This window comes from Eschrichtius robustus, chromosome 1 (genome assembly GCF_028021215.1).
Source record: "Eschrichtius robustus isolate mEscRob2 chromosome 1, mEscRob2.pri, whole genome shotgun sequence".
NCBI lineage: Eukaryota > Metazoa > Chordata > Mammalia > Artiodactyla > Eschrichtiidae > Eschrichtius > Eschrichtius robustus.
The window spans coordinates 169191521-169212781 of NC_090824.1; the positions used below are offsets into that span (position 1 = coordinate 169191521).

The 21261-nt window shown below is 50.8% G+C and overlaps 1 protein-coding gene across 1 annotated transcript in view; it reads left to right on the forward strand.

The window, feature by feature from the left end:
• The window catches only part of APBA2 (amyloid beta precursor protein binding family A member 2), a 126209-nt gene that overhangs the window by 57416 nt on the left and 47532 nt on the right, over window positions 1-21261 (forward strand). The window contains exon 3 of the mRNA XM_068538127.1: window positions 1676-2666. Within this exon, the coding sequence (XP_068394228.1) occupies window positions 1716-2666 (951 nt within the window). The 5' untranslated portion in view covers window positions 1676-1715. The remainder of the gene's footprint in view (window positions 1-1675; window positions 2667-21261) is intronic.

The following is a 21261-nucleotide window of genomic DNA, read 5'->3' on the forward strand; positions in this document are numbered from 1 at the left end:
ATAAAATGCAGGGTCCTGGGCGGTGGGGTACAGGACCCTCCCAGTTTGGGCTTTGCGGTGCCTGGCGGTGCCGTGACCCACATCCCGTAAGCAGCAGCCGCGTCCTTTGCTCCCTCCTGGGTGTCCCCCTTCTGCTGGTGGTCCTCCCTCTGGTGTCCCCCTTCCTGGGCCCCCACCCCATCGAGCCTGTGAGGCTCAGGCTCATGTCCGGTGTCTCTGTGTGGCACTCGGCCTGGATGGCTCCTGGCAAATCCGGTCAGTGCTGTCGTTTGGAGTAAGGAGGAAGCAGAGGCTTGTGTGTGCTGGGGAGTGGGGGACGAGCTCGAGGGGGGTGGGGGGACTTGAGATGGGCTTCGAGCGGCAGCGGATTTCAACTTGGAAGGGGTAGGGCACCTGCTCATTGGCTTCATCATGTCTTTGGAATGAAAGCTTCTCTTTTTCTTTTTGAGAGTAAATAACCTGATCTTACGACCACTTGTCTTGGTCACTTGGGCTCCTCAATCAGTGAGCATCTTCTCAAAGTCATGAGTGAGACGGCCAACAGGCACATGCAAGGATGCTCAACATCACTAATCATTAGAGAAATGCAAATCAAAACCACAAAGAGGTACCATCTGACACCAGTCGGAATGGCCATCATTAAAAAGTCTACAAACAATAAATGCTGGAAAGGGTATGGAGAAAAGGGAACCCTCTACACGGTTGGTGGGAATGTAAATTGGTGCAGCCACTATGGAGAACAGTATGGAGGTTCCTTAAAAAACTAAAAATAGAATTACCATATGACTCAGCAATCCCACTACTGGGCATATACCTTGAGAAAACCATGATTCAAAAAGACACATGCACCCCAATGTTCATTGCAGCACAATTTACAATAGCCAGGTCATGGAAGCAACCCAAATGCCCATCGACAGACGAATGGATGAAGAAGATGTGGTACATATATAGAATGGAACATTACTCAGCCATAAGAAAGAATGAAATAATGCCATTTGCAGCAACATGCATGGACCTAGAGATTATCATTCCAAGTGAAGTAAGTCAGAGAAAGACAAATATCATATGATATCACTTATATGTGGTATCTAAAAAAAATGATATGAATGAACTTATTTACAAAACAAAAACAGACAGACAGACATAGAAAAGAAACTAATGATTATCAAAGGGGAAAGGGTGGGGGAGGGATAAATTAGGAGTTTGGGATTAAAAGATACACACTACTTCATATAAAATAGATAAACAACAAGGATCTACTCTATAGTTCAGGAGACTATATTCAATATCTTGTAATAACCTGTTGTGGAAAAGACTGAAAAAGAATATATATATAAAACTGAATCACTGTGCTGTACACCTGAAAGTAACAACATTGTGAATCCACTATACTTCAAATAAAAAGAAAAACAAAGTGAGGGAAGTCACGAATGAGCGGGGAGTTGGGGGGAAAGCAGCAGGCGTCCTGGGGGTCGTCGGGGCCTCCTGCTCCTCCAGCCCCGGTGTCCTCCTCTCTCTTTGGCAGGTGTGTGCGCTGGTCCTGACACACCAGTCAGCTGGGGTGGGGGCGTCACGTCGTTTGAACACACTCGCGTTACATCGCTCTGCTGTAAACCGCGCTGGCGGGGCGTGCTTCTCGGGCTCTGACTGTCCTGTCCCCCCTTCCTCCCCACAGTGGCTGCCCCCTGGTGACAATGGCCGCGTGACTGCCCGCCATGGCCCACCGGAAACGTCAGAACACGGCGAGCAGCATGCTGGACCACAGGGCGAGGCCGGGCCTGGAGCCCGAGAGCGAGGATGCGGAGCTGCCCCTGGAGGAGTACGTGCCCAAGGGCCTGGAGCTGGCGGCCCTGCGGCCCGAGAGCCCTGCGCCCGCCGAGCAGGGCGGCCACGACCACAGCCCCGACGGGGACTCGAGCTCTGACTATGTGAACAACACCTCCGAGGAGGAGGACTATGACGAGGGCCTCCCCGAGGAAGAGGAAGGCATCACCTACTACATCCGCTACTGCCCCGAGGACGACAGCTACCTGCAGGGCACGGACTGCAACGGGGACGGCTACCTGGCCCACGACGCGCGCCACCTGGAGACGGACGAGTGCCAGGAGGCAGTGGAGGAGTGGACGGACCCGGCGGGCCCACAGCCGCACGGCCGCGGGGACCAGGGCAGCCCCGGCTACCGGGACGGCCACCTCCCCACCCCAGAGCTTGAGGCCTCTATGCTGGAGGCCCAGGACCAGGAAGAGGGCGTCCACTACTGTCCCGGCGAAGGGGCCTACCAGGACTACTACCCCGCTGAGGCCAACGGGAACGAGGGCAGCGCATCCCCCTACCGCCCGAGGCGCGGGGACGGGGACCTGGAGGACCAGGAGGAGGACATCGACCAGATCGTGGCCGAGATCAAGATGAGCTTGAGCACGAGCAGCATCACCAGTGCCGGCGAGGCCAGCCCCGAGCACGCGCCGCTGCGGGCGCCCGAGCCGGGGCCCGGGGACTCCTCGGAGGCCGGCCCGCCGGCCGAGGCCAGCCGCGGCCCCAGCAGACACGAGGGCAGGCCCAAGTCCCTGAACCTCCCTCCCGAGGCCAAGCACCCCGCAGACCCCCAGAGGAGCTTCAAGACCAAGGCCAGGACTCCCGAGGAGAGGCCAAAGTGGCCCCAAGAGCAGGTAGGACTCTGGCTGTCCCCAGGGAAGGGGATGGAAGGGCCCGGAGAGCAAAGGTGCTGCTGTAACCTGTAGATCAGAAGGCGTGCCTAGCTCTCCATTCCCTCAGTTACGTGTGGATGGCCCAGCCACTCCTGTTCACCCATCAGGTGCCTTAGTAAATGTCAAGAAAATCTGGTGGAAGGCTGATTGGCAACCAGGGCTCCCAGGAGACACCCCAGCCCACCCAGAAGAGGTTGGGTCTTAGTCTGCTTGCCCTGGATCTGCTCACGTGGGGGTGGTCCCTGTGACGGTTGCCCCTCACCAGGGGGTTTCTTCAGGCTGGCCGGACATTGGCAAGGATGCGGGGCTGCTGGCGAGTGCAGGCAGCTGCGGCCGGTGGTTGGGGGCAGCCTAGCGTCGAGGGGCAGCGACCTGAGTGCATTTCACTGGGGATGGTTGTATCGGGTGACACTTCTCTGAAAGCCTGGGGGCCTTGGCATGATGGGCGATTAGCTGTAAATAACCGTTTTGCAAATAATTATTTGAAGGTTTGACAAAGTCTTGGAGAAGAGATGCATGCTAATGAGGCCAGTGGGTTTAAGCGTAACTGTATTTTCATTTAATTATAGCAAAATAAGTGTGTATTCTAATGAACACTTTTGACAAGCTGCCTTTCAAAAAAAACTCAGTGTATATAAAAAGATGTGAATATTAGACGCATGTAAAGGAACTTCTATTTGGCTAAATCTGTGGACAAATGAGAATGAACTGCTTTCATATTTTTTAAAGGCTTCATTAATATTATTTTTTTCCCAGAAGAATTCATGCATTTGAAAAGTATAGATAGTGAGAGCTCGTGTTTGGGCAACAAGTCCTATTGACTCACTGTAGGTTTCTGGAACTTCCCTTTGATGCCTTTTGTTTTTTTTTTTAAAGATCGTTAAACATAAATAGACTTCACTTTCAGGATGTTCCTGTCATTTGAGGCCGTTCTCTGTGTGCTGGGGGCTTTGGGGTGTAAAGAAACTGCTGTGCGCTAGCGGATGTGGGGGGAGCCCCCCAACAATAGCGGCGGCTCTGGGGTTAAGGTCTGGGCTTTAGGGAATAGTACTGCCGTCCTTCTGCAGTCCTGGCAGGGCTGGACTCACCACCCAGCAGCGGCGATGGTGCCGCAGGTCGATGTGGACCACGCAAGGCAGGTGACATGCTGAGCCTCGCCAGGACAAATAATGCCCGGACAGAGTTCTAGTCAAGAGAAGTGATCTCTAGGGCACATGGTGGGGAGTGGACAAGACCTGATGTTGGGCTTTACTTAAACCACATGCCAGTTTGAGTGAAAATGCAGCCCTTTGGGTTGGAGGGCTGGGGGTGGATGAGTGGGTGGAGGTGGGGGCCCAGAGGAGGTCTGTTCTTCAGACGTGGCATTGGGTGGAAGGGCAGGTACCTTTTCTCCCCAAATAGAGTGTTGCCTTGAAACAAATGCTCTTATCCAAGACCCCGGAAAGGCTCATTTATGCTGGTTTATTATTGCCTAGCTTTTCTGGCTTTATTCACTCATTCATTCACAAGTTAATTCCATCAAGGGGAGAGGCTGGCAATTCCCAGCTCAGGGCAGACGAGGGCCCCCAAAGAAACTGGCCTCCTCTTGAGGGCTCTGCCCTGGCTGGGTCGTCACGTCTTGTAGACCCGAATGGCCCATCCAGATGAAGAACACTTTGGAATTTGATCAAGTAGACCCGCTGGTGATAGGAACCCTCTTGAAAGCAAGATATGTGTGTGTGTCTCTGTGTGTCTGTGTGTCTGCGTGTGTCTGTGTGTAAAGAAGGAAGTTCCCTGGGAAGTTTGGCAATTCCTTGCTTCAGACCGCAGCCTGCCTTTCTAAAAGGAACCCCCTTCTACCCTGGGAATATCCAGGCCGTGTGGCCCCCAACAGGTGCACAGGGTGCTCCTGAGTCCCACGCCAGCCCCCCCAGTACTGTGCACGCAGTGAAGGCTGTGGTGGAAATCCCCTGAGGGAGAAATGGGCAGCGTCAGCCACCTCGGTGCTTAGACTGTTGGTTTGTAAAGCATGGTCCACGGCCCCGCAGCACCGGCGGCCCAGGACTGCCAGTGCCAAGGCTGCGTTTTGTTTTGTTTTTTTAATTAATTTTTATTGGAGTATAGTTGATTTACAATGTTGTGTTAGTTTCTGCTGTACAGCAAAGTCAATCAGTTATACATATACATATATCCACTCTTTTTTAGATTATTTTCCCATATAGGTCATTACAGAGTATTGAGTAGAGTTCCCTGTGCTATACAGTAGGTCCTTATTAGCTAAGGCTGCATTTTAGCAAGATGCCACATGCAGTTTGAGAAGCAATTCTTGGAGGACTCCTGTTGGAGGAGAAGTACATAGATAGCATCCTTCCTTTCTTCCCCTCATTTCAAAGCTCGAAAAGTTATGTCGTGGGTGCTTCTAAGAGTGCTGAATAGCACTTCACTCAGTCGCTGTATGGGCAACAATATTACAATAGAATTAGAAATGGGACTGTGGTTCCCACCTTCTCAGACTCTGGCACAGAGCATAAACAATGTCTGTAGCTGCCATCGTGGTCCCACGTGTGATTCTGCCATCCCGCTTTTAAAATCTGACATGTTGTAAATGTCGCTCCGTGTTGTCATATCATTTTCATGATCCTTTTTGCCAGCTTTTGAAGTTCAGGCAATGGGCCACCTAATTGATTTGTCCGTACATACCCTGCCATGGAGCGTGCAGGTTGCGGATGGCATTTTCTTTTATATACGAGACTATACAGACCTCTTTGTATGAGGGAGGCAGGTTTTCCTCCTTTGGGTTTATCACTTGAGGATAAATTCCCAGGCTATGCATGAATGCTGACCATCTCCCCATGATCCTCTTGTCTGATACTTTTTTTTTCTTCTATGAATGTTTGGTGCCTTTTATCTTTTGGGGTCTCGATGCTTTTCCATTTCCTAGCAGCACTTTATGCATGCACCACAGATGTTATTTTTTGCTGCAGATGTTTTTCTTTAGCCTCTTTTCTTTTGAAAAGCCTCCAGTTTGCAGTTAGAGCTGCCCCCATGCAGCTCTGAGGAGACTGAGAGGTCTGCACAGGGGCACGCAGGTCTGGAGAACCTGAAGGAGGTGGACTTGGCATTGCAGGAAGCTAGGGTGTGATCGTGGGGAACAGAGGAGACCCGCGTGTGAGTGTTTTTACAGCAAAAATGTTTTTTCAAATCAATGCAAGTTTATTGAGGACATTTTGGAAAATAGAGGCAAAAAATATTTTGCCCTGTGACATTGTAGAATTCCAGCATTGAGTTTTCATTTTGTAGTAACCTACATGGGGAAAGAATCTGAAAAGGAATATATCTATAACTCAAGTGACTTTGCTGTACACCTGAAATAACACAACATGATAAATCAACTATACTTCAACAAAAAATAAATTAATTTAAAAACAAAACAAAAAGTTTTCAAATCGAAGAGACAAATTGCCTCTCAGGATTTCCCCGAAGCATCCGCGTAGAGGTGTTCTGTAAACAAGGTGTGCCTGGTCCTTATTATTCATGGATTCCGTATTTGTGAATTTGCCTACTCACTAGAGTTTATCTGTAACCTTAAAAATCTATACCCATGGCACTTATGCAGTCCTTTTCGGACATGCACAGACAGGCAGAAAAATTGAGTCATTCAGCAGGCCCGTTCCCAGCTAAGTTTGAACAAGGAGACGCCCTGCCTTCTTTCAGCTCGTACTATGAAAAAGCGTCCTTTTTGTGGTCCTTTTAGTGCCATGTCTTTTGCATTTGTGTGCTTGTGGCTGGTGGTAGAATGACCCCCAAGTGCAGTGCTGAAGTGCTGTCTAGTGTTCCTAAGTGCAAGAAGGCTGAGACGTGCCTTTTGGAGAAAAACACGTGTTGTTAGGTGTTTCATTCAGGCGTGAATGACAGAGCTGTTGGCCGTGAGTTCAGTGTTAACAAATAACAACATGGTACATTCAGAAAAAGGAAGAAGAATTTGCCGATCTGTACCTGGGGCTGCTCTACAGAGTGCTGGAGTAACATCTGCAGTGTGTGAGGGAGTGATGGGAAAGTGGCTAACTTTGTGGATTTGTGAGATGACCACCCATTAAGAAACATCTTGTTATAAGGCTGAAAACCCTAACCCTAACCCTAGTCAACGAAATTGACAGTCTTGTTATCCCGGGTCAGGAAAATGTGAAACTCTTCTCAGCTAGTGTTTTATTATATATACTGGATATAATTAATTATTTGTGAGTAACACATGGTAAATAAGGTGTCTTTAAATAGAAACATACATAGAACAAGGTCATGTATGGATCGGTTGATGAAATGTGGGGACCAGAGGCTCAGGGGAACCTCATCCTGTATTTCCCCTGGGAACGGTGGTCCAGGATCCCCTCATTAGGGGTTCACGGCAACTTTATCGAACATAACAGCCACGAACAAGGAGAGCTGACTGTATCGGGTTGGCGAATGACTTTGAGAAACTCTGCTGCAAAGCCTTCCCCTTCCTAGAGATCCCCTCCGTGCTCGCATGGGTGCCGCCTTCATCCCAGACTCCCAGCGACGAAGACACCCCAGCCCTGCTCCGCCCGCCTCTCCTGAACACTCTGGAGCCTCAAGCCCTTTTCTCTCCCTGCAGGAATACACCAGCCGAAGATGCACATCCTCGGGGCAGAGGGCCAGACCATGTGACATCCCAAGACCTTTCCCCGTATGGCTCAGTCCCAGGATGGTCACCATCAACCCACAGTGGTGGGAAAGCTGTCACCTCTGTCACCTGTGGGACCCGTGGCTTCTGAGGATTTAATGTTTCTTGTTTTGCCATTTGTGGAAAATCCCTGGGTGACGGTGGAGGTGACGCCGGTGTGGGTAGTGACTGCCAAAACCGTGCTAGGGCTTTGTGTGTGTGATCTCAGTGAATCTTAGAGCAACCGGAAGAGGTAGGGACTAGGGTTATTCCCATTTTACAGATGAGGCCTTTGAGACCTGTGTGGGGTCAGTACTGTATCCATGGTTACACAGTGTGAGGGCTGAACAGTTTGTTAGGGCAAGGCTCGCGCCTGTGACCCTGGGCAGCTCTAGAAGAGGTGATGCCGAGCTCAGCGAGGGGGTGAGTGTGGGTGAGTTTCCTCTGCCCTGTCGTCTGTTTACTCGTTATCACGAGACCTGACGGGCTCTGTTGTTCTCGGCGAGTGTGTCCTGGCACCAGCAAGGTGACCGGCAGACACCAGACCTCCGGCCTGTAAAACTGTCGTGACGTCCTGACTTCATGAGGGCTCAGGCCATAGATCAAATCAATCAAGTAGAGATTATTCATGGGGCATTTTTCTTAATTTTATTGAACTTTGGTGACATGAAATATTGATTTTCTTTTTTTACATACAGCAATTAAAGGATGCATGAGTTGGGTCCAGCCAGATGCATATTGAATATCCAGATAGAATGGCCGTTTCTGCACCTGCCAGGGTGGTCCTCTGCCCTTTGGCAGCGAGGCCGGGAGTGTGGAGGGAGGACCCCACCCGGGCTGGTGTCACAGCTTAGGGGGACCGGGCGAGTCCTCAGTGCACCTCCTGTGAAGAGGGGTGCCCCCCGTGCTCCTGGGGGCACGGTAAGAGCATGTTTGTCCAGCACCAAAGATCGTGGTTCCGTGGGTCTTCGGGGTGCCTGGGGTGACAGGCTCTTGTGGTCCCTGCTGTGCGTCTGTGTTTGGCAAGGACTCGCTTGTGATAGCTGTTGTGAGATCAGGTTCTCCAGAAACCCCTGCTCTGTGCCCGAACTTCTTTCAGAGACTCTCCATCCTCTGGGCCTTGTAGATTCCTAGGACTGCAACCTTCCCTGGCCCTCCGTGCCCCTGTGGGCTGGGTACACATCAGGGCTTCAGTGATCATGGAGTTGGAGGCTTCAGATTTATGTGACCACCATGTGGAGCGGCTCCGCATGTCTGGGGGGCAAACCAAAGGCGTGTTTTGATTCTTTGGGGTTTTCATGATTTCTGTTTATTATCAGCCCAGCCAGTGTTTTCTAGAAAGAGCCCTCTGACAATAGAAAAAAGAAAGATCAATACATCGTAGTCAATACAGCAGTTAGAGGGAGGTGTGATCCAGGGCCCCGAGGCCACATCACACGCACGAGTGTTCAGCGTTGCTCCCTGTGTGGACGCCTTTGCTGTGATTGGCGTTCAGTCAAGACTTGCTTCATGCAGGACCTTTGGAGATGGTGGCAGGAATGCTGCCACCAAATAGGGAGGGGGAATATTAGGGGCAGGGGCAACCTCGGTCTGCCCTTTGTTGGGGGGTGGCACCGTGATGCTCTCTCTGGGCTCACACGTGCCTTGTTCAGCGGCGTATGAAGCAAGTATGAGCACCTGCTTTTTGTAGAGGACCCCCTGGCCCTGAGAGGCTGAGAGAAGAGCATCCTGGGGTTGCTGGTGCCCAGGTGGAAGCAGGTGTGCCAGGGGCCCTGGTGCTTGCACAGTGCCCGGGTGGGAACAGTCTGCCCAGACCTGGCCCCCAGGTCGGAACAAGCTGGAGAAAGAGCCCTCGGGCAGGTGCTGAGGACAGGGCTTGGGGGGGGGGGGAGGGGGGAGGGGTGTCCAGGGGCATGGCGGGACAGGGGAAGGTCCTCTACACCCCCCCAGGCCTCCGTGGAGCGCAGCTGGCCTCTTCCTTCCTGCAGCCCTGCTCCAGTTCTGCAGCCGTCCCCACTCCTCTGCCTGCCCGCCCGGGCATCGGTCCTGGACGTCCCTTTGTTCATGGGGAGGGTGCATGGAAGGGTCCCCGGGCTCCTGTGCCCCTCCCCAGCCTCCTCCCCGCGCAGTGCGCCTGCTGTCACTAATTCCCGGGACTGCCCTGGAAAACGAAATCCAGGCCTCGGCATCCTAAGCCCCTCGCTTGATCTGCCTGAGCTCCCAAACTTGATTTCTTGGAGCCCATTTGCTGAGTCAGCGCAATGCCCTGATTTGATTTTTATGAAGCCTCTTGAGGACCTGTGACTAGAGGTGGCTGTTATTTTCATGGAGCAGTTCATCTGGCAGGAATCTGGGATTGCGTCAGGGCTTTTAAAATCTAGTTAAAGCGGGGCTTCTAAAACACTGTCTTTATTGTTTGGGAAAACTCGTGTAAAGCCCCTCCCCTAACGGTAATCTAGAAGGTTCCTTCCCTTCCACCCTCGAGAGAGTTGGGGCTAGTGGTTAAGAGCACAGATGGCAGAGCCAGGAAGCCTGGACCTCACTCCGCTGCACCAGCTCCTGGCTCTGGAACGTTCTGGACATGCCTCCCGGGGCTGTGGGAGCAGAGCTGATTGGATCAGTATATGGCGATGGACGGTGAGGGGCGTGGAGCGCTTGCCGTGAGGAGGAGGATGCGGGTCTTACATCCGTGGGAATTTCAGGAGGTGGGGGAGGCAGTCACGTGAGGCTCTGCACGCAGCTGGGACCGTGCTGGGCTGGGCAGGGAGCAAGATGATGTCCCCGTCTTCTGGGGTGACATCAAGGGAGGGACGAAGCCAGCAGGGTGAGGCAGGATGAGAGGAGACATGGGACTGACCAGGGACACCGTGGAGATGGGTGGGGCCTGATGGGCGGGGGTGACAGGTGGGGTGGGAGCAGCTCCCCAGGTGCCCTCAGGCTCCCCCCTCTCTGCAGGCCCTCTTCAGGTGCCCCCTCTCCCCGCAGGGATTTCTTGGGGGGCGGTTCTCACATCCTCCTGGTGGCATCCTCAGCCCCTTTCTGCTCTGGATTCCCTGATCTGGGGGGCCGGGGTGGCAGCCACACATCTCCAAGGGTGCCCTGATTTTCTCACACTCGATTTTGAATTGAAAATTAAGTGAGAACCCCGCTTTCCAGGCAGATGAGCTGGGCTCCAGATCACCGGTCTCTCACTAATTCCAAATGCCGTCCCTCCTTTACCCGGGGTTTCTGAACATAATTCCCACTCCCCATCTCCTGGGCTGGCTGGCGTCTGCGAGCCCTCCCACGCAGTCTGTGCAAACTGCACTTACGATGTGCCAGGCCCTGGGGGTGCAGAGATGAAAGTGACTTAAGCCTGCATCGAGAAGCTCGTTCTAGAGGGAGACAGACACGCAGAGACTCCCCATCCATCCGGGTGGGCCTGGGTGATCAGCAGAGACCCCGCTGCCCAGCCCGTGAGTCCCTTGCAGGCTTCCTGGGGACGGGCTCCCGCATGGGTGATAAGCAGAGAGGTCCCGGGACTTTGAGGGGGCCTTTGGGAAGTCAGCTGACCAGGCGGGCTGAACGTGGAGGTCACGGGCGTCCTTAGCATGCAGTGGGGTTGGGGATTGTGACGGGGGCCAGAGCCCTGAAGGAGGACCGGTGGAAGGTGAAGGTCTGGACTGAGGATGCTGATGAGAGAGGGACAGAGCAGGGCCATCAGGGGGATCGGGAACTGGGAGGGCCCTGAGCATCTCTGGTGGATGGCCAGGGCAGAGGCTCCCGTGTGGGAGCACAGGGGATGGGTGGGGAGCGTCTATAAGGGCAGGCAGGGAGGGATCTGAGGAGGTGCCAGCAGGGAGAGGGTGCCCACCACGTGTGGAGCTGGGATTGCATTGCTTTGACTCGAATTGCACTGCTTTGCCAGTGGTGTGTGTCCAGGGCAGGTTTCGGGGAAGGAGAGAGGCGGGTGGGGGACTGAGGCAGGGCGCTGCCCCACCTGCATCTCCCATCCTCGGGCCCCTGCAGCACCGCCACCATCCCCAACATGTGCCAGGGGCTCAAGACACATCCCACAAGATCAGTCAGTCACATGACATTCCCCAGGAAGTGCAGGGCTCCATGGGAGAATATATAGTAACAACTTCTGTTCAGGGAGAAAGACCACATTGCTGAGCACGAGATTCGGAGATAGAACAGCCTGGCGATGGCAGTCATGGGGTTTGCACCCCAAAGCACTCAGATAGCGGTCAATGCTAATCAGTTACTAAAAAAGACACGGCACTGTGGTAATAGGAGGCTAACCAAGAATAGCTCCCAACCCTACATCAGATAATACCATGGACAGCTCAGGAAGACTAAGCACAGCTCAGAAAGGTTGAGAAGGGGGTGTGGCACAGGATGGCACCCCAGGGCCTAGCGTGGACTCCAGACCCTGCCAAGACCACAGGCAGCCTTCACAGAAGAGAAGCTGGTCTCTCCACCTGAGACCAAGCCAAGGCCCAGACTACTGGAGCTGAAGGATGCTTGGATCTGGGCTTGCAGAATCTCATTGCCTGGCTGCTCAGGTTGGTTTCAACAGCCAGCAAACGGTCCTCTTAAGAGCTGGCAGTGTGCTGTCCTTGGTGCTGATGCACTGCCGGGTCTGCCCCACGGTTGGCCACCCTGCCCCGCTCTGGGTGCAGTCAGGCCAGCAGGTCAGCGAGCCTGCGCTAGACTTTGGCCGAGGGGTTACTTCTCAGGACAGTGCTCGGGGCACCATGTCAGGTAGGAGGGAGGTTGTTGTTCGGGGCGTTGCCTGTTTGCCCTCCTTGGTCAATCCTCCTCTTCGTTGGCCCGAACACTTGCAAACGGCCTCTGATTCTGCCTCTGGGACCTATTGGCCCACTCTGACTTCTGGTGCAGCCCTGTCCCTCCCCTCACCCTTCCCACTTAGACTTTGGATCTCACGCTTCCCCTCAAAGCAGCCCTCGGTGCTGGCTGGGAGACCTCTGTTCCTGACCTTCACTTCCAGAGCTTCTGGGTCTCTGGCTGTGGAGGGGTATGCACTGACACAGACTCACCCACCCAAGTGTCTTCCTCAGAAGGGCTCAGGCCCAGACCACCCCACACCCAAGCCAGGTCTCTGGGTACTTCTGAGTTCCTCTGGCTACTTCTGCTGCTGCTTTCTTCTCTAGTCATTGAAAATAGATGCTCTTCCTTGCTGTGATCTATTCCCTTCTACATTCATTCATTCGTTTATTCATTCACGGGGACCCAAGTATATATAAGATAGCATGCTGGTCACTTTTAGAAATATGAATGTTAATTTCAAGAAAGGAGGGATAGTCTAGCCATTCACCAGTCCTCAAAACCCGCTCCAGACACAAGAGTAGTGGCGGGTCAGGGTGCTTCTTGCTGCATTGGATTTGCAAATCACGGGAGATGTCATGAAGTGGAATTGCTGCCCGAGGTTTTTCTTGCCTAATATCTTATTAATATTTAATCTCCAACCCTCTTTTAAATGCCAAGAAAAATGAAATCGGATGAATTAAGCCAAAGGTTTCCAAGTCACCTGAAATATGGGCCGTTTGGCCCATATTCAGAGATCATGGCCTGGTAATTTTTACAGTATTTGTGGGAAGATTGATTTCTCTTCTGCACCACAGTTATAATGATCAAGTTCCAAAAAAAGACTTTTACATACAAAGCAAAATTGTTCAGCCCTAAAAAAAAAAGGAAATTCTGACACCTGCTACAACGGGGATGAACCTTGAGGCCACTATGCTGAGTGAAATTAGCCAGTCACAAAAAGACAAATCCTCTATGATTCCACCCAGTGAGGTACCTAGATTAATTAAATCCATAGAGACAGAAGTGGACTGATGGTTGCCAGGATAGAGGTGGGGGGAATGGGGGTTAGGGTTTAAAGGGGACAGAGCTTCCGTTAGGGATAATGAAAAGTTCTGTGGCCGGATGGTGGTGATGATTGTACATCAGTGTGAATGAACTTAATGCCACTTAATTGTCCACTTAAAATTGGCTAAAACGATACATTTTATTTTATGTATATTTGCCACAATAAAAAAAAGAAAGAAAGAAAAGGCTCTTGTCTCATTAACTGGCCTGAGCCAATTTGAATCATCTAAAACTAAGTTGAGCCAGTCTGAGCCCATGAAGGGGCAGAGGAGTGGTGGACACCAGATTATTAATCCTGCTGGGCTTTCACATAGGTCATGCAGACCACTGGGTTATGTAAAATGGTTGAGCTCATACCATGTTACTATCATTAAAAGAAGAATATGTTGTCAAATGTACCATGAAAATACTCTCTTTCCTCATCCTCAACTTTAAGGAAACCAAGATGTTCTATTTTGCATATTCATGACAGTTGAGCAGGTAGATTTAATAGAAGCTTACTGGATGCTTGGGATCTCCTTTACACATTAGCTGGTTAAACTTGTTTTTCAAATTAGGAGTCATAGGACTTAGTGTTGGCAGCCATAGGCAGTTCCATTGAGTTGTTTATTATTCAGGACTAATAGGATTGATTGGAATGGAGAACTCCTTCCCTAATCGTGAGAACAGAGAGCTGGTCTTGGCAGTTCCCTGCTGGGAAGGGCAGTCTCTATAGACAAGTGGGAGTTAAATATGGGAAGTGCCTTGGAGCTGGAATTCGAACATTGACTTAGCATGGTCATCTGGTTTCTTCTGACCTGGGTGCCTTAGTGTCATCCATTTATCTGATGCCATGCTCGCTCTCACAGAATGTGTGTGGGGTGCGCTCTAGGCTGAGGGTGGGGAGCAGCTGGGGGAACAAGGAGGGTCTCAGGGCTCCCAGGAGCCCCCGGCCGGAGCCTGCCATAAGGCCAAGAGATTGCTCTTCACTTTGGAGGGTCGCTGTCGTTAAACTGCTCACACAGGGCTTCTCACCTTGCAGTTAGCGGGGGCCGGGGTGTTTGTAGCAAGCTGGTGGAACCCGTGGGAAAAGCAGCCTGCTGGCCCCCAGCTACGGATGCAGAAGGGGTCATGGAGCTTTCCTCCTTTGAGAATTGAGCTAAATCAAACACGACACTCCCCGTTTCTGTAGCTGTGCCTGCAGTGATGGGGCTCCCTCCTTCCCCACGAGGGAATACGACTGACATCCCAGGTGCGAGGCTGGTGCCCGGGAGAGAGGAGTGTCTGAGGTCCTGCTGCTGCTGTCTGGGTGGCCTGCCTCCTTCCCCCGGCCCACCCTCCTCCCCTTGCCCTTTGCGTCCCTCAGGAGGGCTGGTCCTGCATAAGCTGGTTGTGACCTTCGTGCAGGGGTCTAGTGCTGAGCTGAAGAGGGTATCAAAGGCAGAGGCAGTGTGTTTTAGATCTTTCGAGCGCTCTGCTTACTCTTTCTTTCCCTGTTACTTTAAAATTGTAGCTATAGACACATACCATGAAATTTACCATTTTGACCATTTTAGAGTGTACAATTCAATGGCATTTAGCACAGTGTCGTACAACCACCACTATTTAGTTCCAGAACATTTTCATCACCCCAAAAGGAGACCCCATACTTATTTGGCAGTATCAGTCCCCAATCTCCCCTCCTTCTAGCCCCCAGTAATGACAAATCGGCTTCCTTCCTGTGCAAGCAGACCCCCTGAGATACTGTGGTTTGGTTCCAGACCACTGCAATAAAGTGAATGTCTCAATAAAGCAAATCACAAACTTTTTGATGTCTCAGTGCTTCTAAAAGTTATGCTTACGCTATACTGTAGTCGATCAGGTGTGTAATAACATCTGAAAAAACAATGCACACACCTTAATTTAAGAGTACTTTATTGCTAAAAAATACTAAGCATCATCTGAGCCTTCAGAGAGTCGTAATCTGTTTTGCTGGTGGAGGGTCTTGCCTCGATGCTGATGGCTGCTGGCTGATCAGGCTGGTGGTGCCTGAAGGCTGGCTGGCTGCGGCAATTTCTTAAAATGAGACGACAGTGAAATTTACCCCATCGATGGACTCTTCCTTTCACAAATGATTTCTCTGTCTCATGCAGTACTGTCTGATAGCATTTTACCCACAGTAGAACTTCTTTCAAAACTGGAGTCAGTCCATCCAATTTTGAAATTCTCCTGCTGCTTTATCAACTAAGTTTATGTAATATTCTAAATTCTTTGTTGTCATTTCAACAGTCTTCACAACATCTTCACCAGGATTAGATTCCTTCTCAAGAAACCACTTTCTTAGCTCATCCATAAGAAGCAACTCCTCATCCATTCAAGTTTTATCAAGTTTTATGAGAGTGCAGCAACTCAGCCCCATCTTCAGGCTCCACTTCTAATTCTAGTTCTCTTACTCTTTCCACCACATCTGCAGTTACTTCCTCCACTGAAGTCTGAATCCCTCAAAGTCATCCGTGAGAGCTGGAATCAGCTTCTTCTAAATTCCTGTTAATGTTGATATTCTGACCTCTTTCCAAGAATCACAAATGTTCTTAGTGCCATCTAGAATGGTGAATCCTTTCCAAAATGTTTCAATTTACTTTGCCCAGATCCATCAGAGGGATCACTGTCTATGGCAGCTGTAGCCTTCCAAAATGTAAATATTTCTTAAATAATAAGATTTGAAAATTGAAATTCCTTCTTGATCCAAGGGCCGCAGCATGGATATTGTCTTAGCAGGCATGAAAACAACATGAATCTCTTATATCTCCATCAGAGCTCTCGGGTGACCCAGGTGCATTGTCAGCGAGCAGTAATATTTTGAAAGAAGTCTTTTTTCTTCTGAGCAGTAGGGTCTCAACAGTAGGCTTAAAATATCCAGTAAAACCATGTTGTAAATAGATGTGCTGTCATCCAGGCTTTGTTGTTCCAGTTAGAGAGCACAGGCAGAGTAGATTTAGCATAATTCTTAAGGGCCCTAGGAATTTTGGAATGGTCAGTGAGCATTGGCTTCAACTTAAAGTCACCAGCTGTGTTAGCCCCAAACAAGAGAGTCAGCCTGTCCTTTGAAGCTTTGAAGCCAGGCACTGACTTTTCCTCTCTAGCTATGAAAGCCCTAGATGGCATTTTTCCAATAGAAGGCTGTTTCATCTACATTGAAAAGTTGTAGTGTAGAGTAGCCACCTTCATTAATGATCTTAGCTAGATCTTCTGGATAACTTGCTGCAGCTTCTACATCAGCACTTGCTGCTTCAGCTTGCACTTTTATGTCACGGAGGTGGCTTCTTTCCTTAAACCTCATGAACCAACCCCTGCTAGCTTCAGATTTTTCTTCTGCAGCTTCCTCACCTCTCTCAGCCTTCATAGAATTGAAGAGAGTTAGGGTCTTGCTCTGGATTAGGCTTTGGTTTCAGGGAATGTTGTGGCTGGGTTTGATCTTCTATCCAGATCACTACAACTTTCCCCATTATCAGCAGTAAGGATGCTTCACTTTCTCATCATTCATGTGTTCACTGGAGTAGCACTTTTAATTTCCTTCAAGAACTTTTCCTTTGCGTTCACAATTAAGCTGCTCTTTAGTGCAAGAGGTCTAGCTTTCGGCCTGTCTTGACTTTCCATATGCCTTCACTAAGCCTAATCATTAGTTTTTGACTTAAAGTGAGAGACGTGAAACTCTTCCTTTCACTTGAACACTTGGAGGCCACTGTATGGTATTAATTGGCCTAATTTCAGTATTGTTGTGTCTCAGGGAATAGAGAGGCCCAAGAAGAGGGAGAGAGAGGACGGTGGAGGAGTCAGAACCCACACATTTATCAGTTAAGTTCATTGTCTAATATGAGCGTGGTCTGTGGTGCCCCAGGCAATTACAATAGTAACATCAAAGATCACTGATCACCATAACAAACATAATAATCATGAAAAAGTTTGAAATATTGCGTGACTTACCAACACATGACACGGAGACACAAAGTAAGCAAATGTTGGAAAAATGGCACCAATAGATGAACTCAACACAGGGTTGCCACAAACCTTCAATTTGTAAATAATGCAATATCTGCAAAGCACAGCAAAGTGAAATGCAATAAAACAAGGTCTCTCTGTATAGATTTGCCTGTTTGTAGACATTTCATCTAAATGTAATCATATAATATGTGGCCCTTTGTGTCTGGCTTCTTTCACTTAACATGATGTTTTCAGGGTTCGCCCATGTTGTAGCGTGTATCACAACCTCATTCCTTTTCATGGCTGAATGATGTTCCATTGAATGGATATACCACATTTTGTTTATCCATTCATCAGTTGACAGACATTTGGGTTGTTTCCACCTTTTGACTATTGTGAATCACGCTGCCATGACCATCCCTGTACGTTTTTGTGTAGACACCTGCTTTCAGCTCCTTTGGGTCTACACCTCAGAGTGGAATTGCTGGGTCACATGGGCATTTAATGTTTAACTTTGTGAGGAATCACAGACTGCTTTTCACAGCAGCTAGACATTTTACATTCCCACCAAAAACGCATCAGGATTCTAGTTACGCTCAAATTAAAAAAAAAGAAACAGCCTGAACAAAGCCTTGATGGCATGGCATCTGGACACACCATTGTTCAAGGGTGGCTTTAGTTGACCCGTGCGTTTGTTAATACCCTGGCTGGCCCCACAGAGTCTGAGGCAGCAGGACCACTGAGTTATGCCTTGGTGCTGGTCGGGAAGCTGTCCTGGGCCTAGACCTTTGTTATGTGCATCTTCCCGTCCTGAATGCGGGTGCCCAGGGTGGTGCAGGACACAGAGCAGATGCCTGCTTGGACTGGCCATGTGGACGCAGACTCTGGGCAGTGCTTGACGAAGGATGGAAACGTAGATGCCAGTGAAAAATCTGGTTCTGCTCAAAAATGCTAGTGCCTCGGGTACCACCTGCCCTTCCTGGGACCCTGTGAAAAAAGAGTGAATGATGGAGTGGAGAAGTGATGGGGCCCCGGGGACAGTGGCAGAGGAAGTTTTAGTGGACGAGTCTCAGAGAACAAGGCCAGGCCCCGACTGGCTTCCCCAGTGCATCTTGTCATGATTCTCGTAAGCCAGAGATGGGCTTCAAAAAGATGCGATCATCCCCAGAGGGATAACTATGATAAGAATAAAGACTTTATCCAAGCTCTCCTCCTCCTGCAGATAAATATCACAGAGTGACCTGAATCGTAAGAGGAATGGGAGAAAAAGAACAAAATTGTCATTTTTCGGAGCCATCTATTTGTCAGGGGAAGGATTGGAGGGCCTTTGAGAGAAGACCTGGAGGGCGCTGATGAGACCGTCTGTGGCCCCGTGGGTTATGCTCTCAGCTTGGCCCCACGGGAGCATCCTCAGTGTTGCTGCCCCAGCTGCCCCTCCTGAGCTGGAATGTCCGATGAGTCGGGCTGACCGATGCCTTTGAAAACAGAGCAAGAAACAACTCCTGGAGAAGACTCCTGCAGCACTTGGGGTTTCTCTGACTCGGAGTTGTGTCTGGGGGCAGATAGGACAGTCCAGCGGCTTCCTTGGCTTTGCGTTCATGCTGTCTGTCCCTCACTGAGCTCCCCTCCATGTCACTCACGTGCTTGTCATTCAGGACAGCGCTCGGAAACACGCAGCTTTTGTTCCAGATGGTGTGAGCGGACGTGCGCTTGTTTGCTGTTATTCCATCTGAAGCCATGTGGGGTATATTGCCAGATTTTCAGTTTAATCCAGCAGACACAATCAGAATTGACATGTTAAAAAATCCTAGCTTTAGTTTCCCTAACTAGAGCCAAGATATTTATTTGAACAATTTATTCAAATTAGTGTATTTTTCTTACAAGCAAGTCATCTCTGCCCTGAACAGCTGTCCCTGGTTCTGGCATCTTGTGACCAGCCTGTGCCATCACATCGTGCTCTGGTCTCCAGGCTCCATGGAGTGGGGTTCGGGGGGTCCCCACTGCATTAGCATATTTCAGGTCACATGTTTCACTCACCCCTCCCCCCCAGCAATGGCTCATGGGGGTTCCAATGGGTGGCACTGAGAACGCCCCACTACAGGTACTTGATGAGGTATGTGGCCCTCCCATCCCTGTTGGCATCTTATTTTGAGGTGTGCCTGGCTGCTGTACCGTGGGGAGGGCACAAAAGGATTTAAACAGCATCTCCCTCTAAGATCCATATGGGCCTCTAACCATGTTCATTTCAGATCCTGTGTCCCCTGCTGCCAAGCCCCCCACCCTGGCCCCTGAGATGAAAATTTGAGCACCAGATGGGCTCTCCCAAGGAGAAGCAGCACAAGCCGTCCTCCTGCCTCTCTGGAAACAACCCTGGCTGTTTATTATGAGATGCAGTTGTCATGGTGATGAGTGGTCGGAGGGAGTTAGAGAAAATGTTGGCCTGGGGTCGAGCCTGTAGAAGCTTTGGGGAGAAGCTGCCCTTGTACGTGGACCTGATACCTTGTGTTGCCTGTGGTCACCACATGCTGTGGTCCCACACTGAGTTGTCTGGGGGATGGTGTAGGGCACTGACTTCCAGCCTGGGTTCCCCTGGCCAAGCCCAAACTGCGTCCCCCAGAAGGGATACCTCTTCCATTTGCCAGAGACACCCAATAGAAGGCCAGCAGCGGTCCTGGTGTTGCCGTTTCCCACTATGTATTCGGCACCATGATGACAGTCTGTTGCCCCATATGACGGCCCTCTTTCTGCCAGAAAAATTAGGTTCTAGCCCAACCTGTAACATTTGTAGAAGGAGTGTTATCTTAGTCCTTTTGGGTTGTTAAAACAGAATACCATAAACTGGGGGACTTAGAAACAACAGACATTTACTTCTTAGTTCTGGAGGCTGGAAGTCCAGGATCAAGGTGCTGGCAGATTTGGTGTCTGGTGAGAACCCACTTCCCTAAACAGCCATCTTCTTTTACATCCTCACGTGGCAGGAGGGGCGAGGGAGCTCTCTGGGATCCCCTTTATAAGGGCACTAATCCCATTCATGAGGACCCCGCCCTCATGAGCTCATCTAATCCTAATGACCTCCTAACAGCCCACCTCCTAATACCATTGCCCTGGGGGTTAGGTTTCAACATATGAATTTTGGCGGCGGTGGAGGGGGGGACACAAATATTCAGTGTGTACTAGGTGTGGTTGACCCCGTTTTCATTTTTCAGTTGATTGGTTGGTTTCTTTGGGGTTTTTGGAGTTTCCTGGTGCCTGTTCGGCTCCTTGTAAGGCAGTGCAGGCCTTCAGGAAATGAAGTTTGTGAACTCAGCCTAGGGACGGTCACCAGGTTAGAAATTTCGCAAACAAGAAGGCAAAATACTGATGTGCTCTAAGTGGACCTTGAAACTGGGAGGTGTACAGGACAGCAGAGGGTTGTCTGGGGCATTCCCACATTAGAGCCTTACTTAAGGCGGACGGGAACACCCTTTGAGGTGAGAGACCCCTTTGGACATTACAGGTTTTTCCTGGTGTGTCTTGTCCACAGCGGGAGGTGCAGAGCCAGTAGGGCTGTGGCAGGATTAGGAGTTCGGGAAGAAGCCTGGCTCCAGTGGGACCCTGGCAGGAGTGACCCCTTCAGGCTCAGCCCTGCAGGAAGGGGTGCTGTCCGCTCAGCTTGGGCAGCATGGATCCATGGTGGGTAGATTAGACCTGAAAGGAGAAGGATGGGGCCAGACCTGAAAGGAGGGCTGTGATGGGTGGAGCAGGGGGCCCCAGAGCCCCGCCCCGGGACAGACCAGAACAGCGGGGCCAGGTCAGGGCCCACCGGCGCCGTCTGGGGGCTCACGGGGCTTTGGGGTAGGGGCAGTCCTTTGGGCTTCCAGCAAGGAAGAGGGGACCAAGCAGACATCTGACCCTCCTGGCCCCAGCTGTGCCCTGCACCCCCTCTGCTCCGGGAAGGCCTCATTTCTTCCTGTGGGTTGAGCGAGCCCAGATTGCTCTCGGGATGTGGCACAAATCTGCCCAGTCCTTAATGCCCAGACAGCTTTGTCCACCTCCTGTCTGAGCCATCCCCTCCACGCCCGCGGCCTCTGAAGCCCAGTGGTA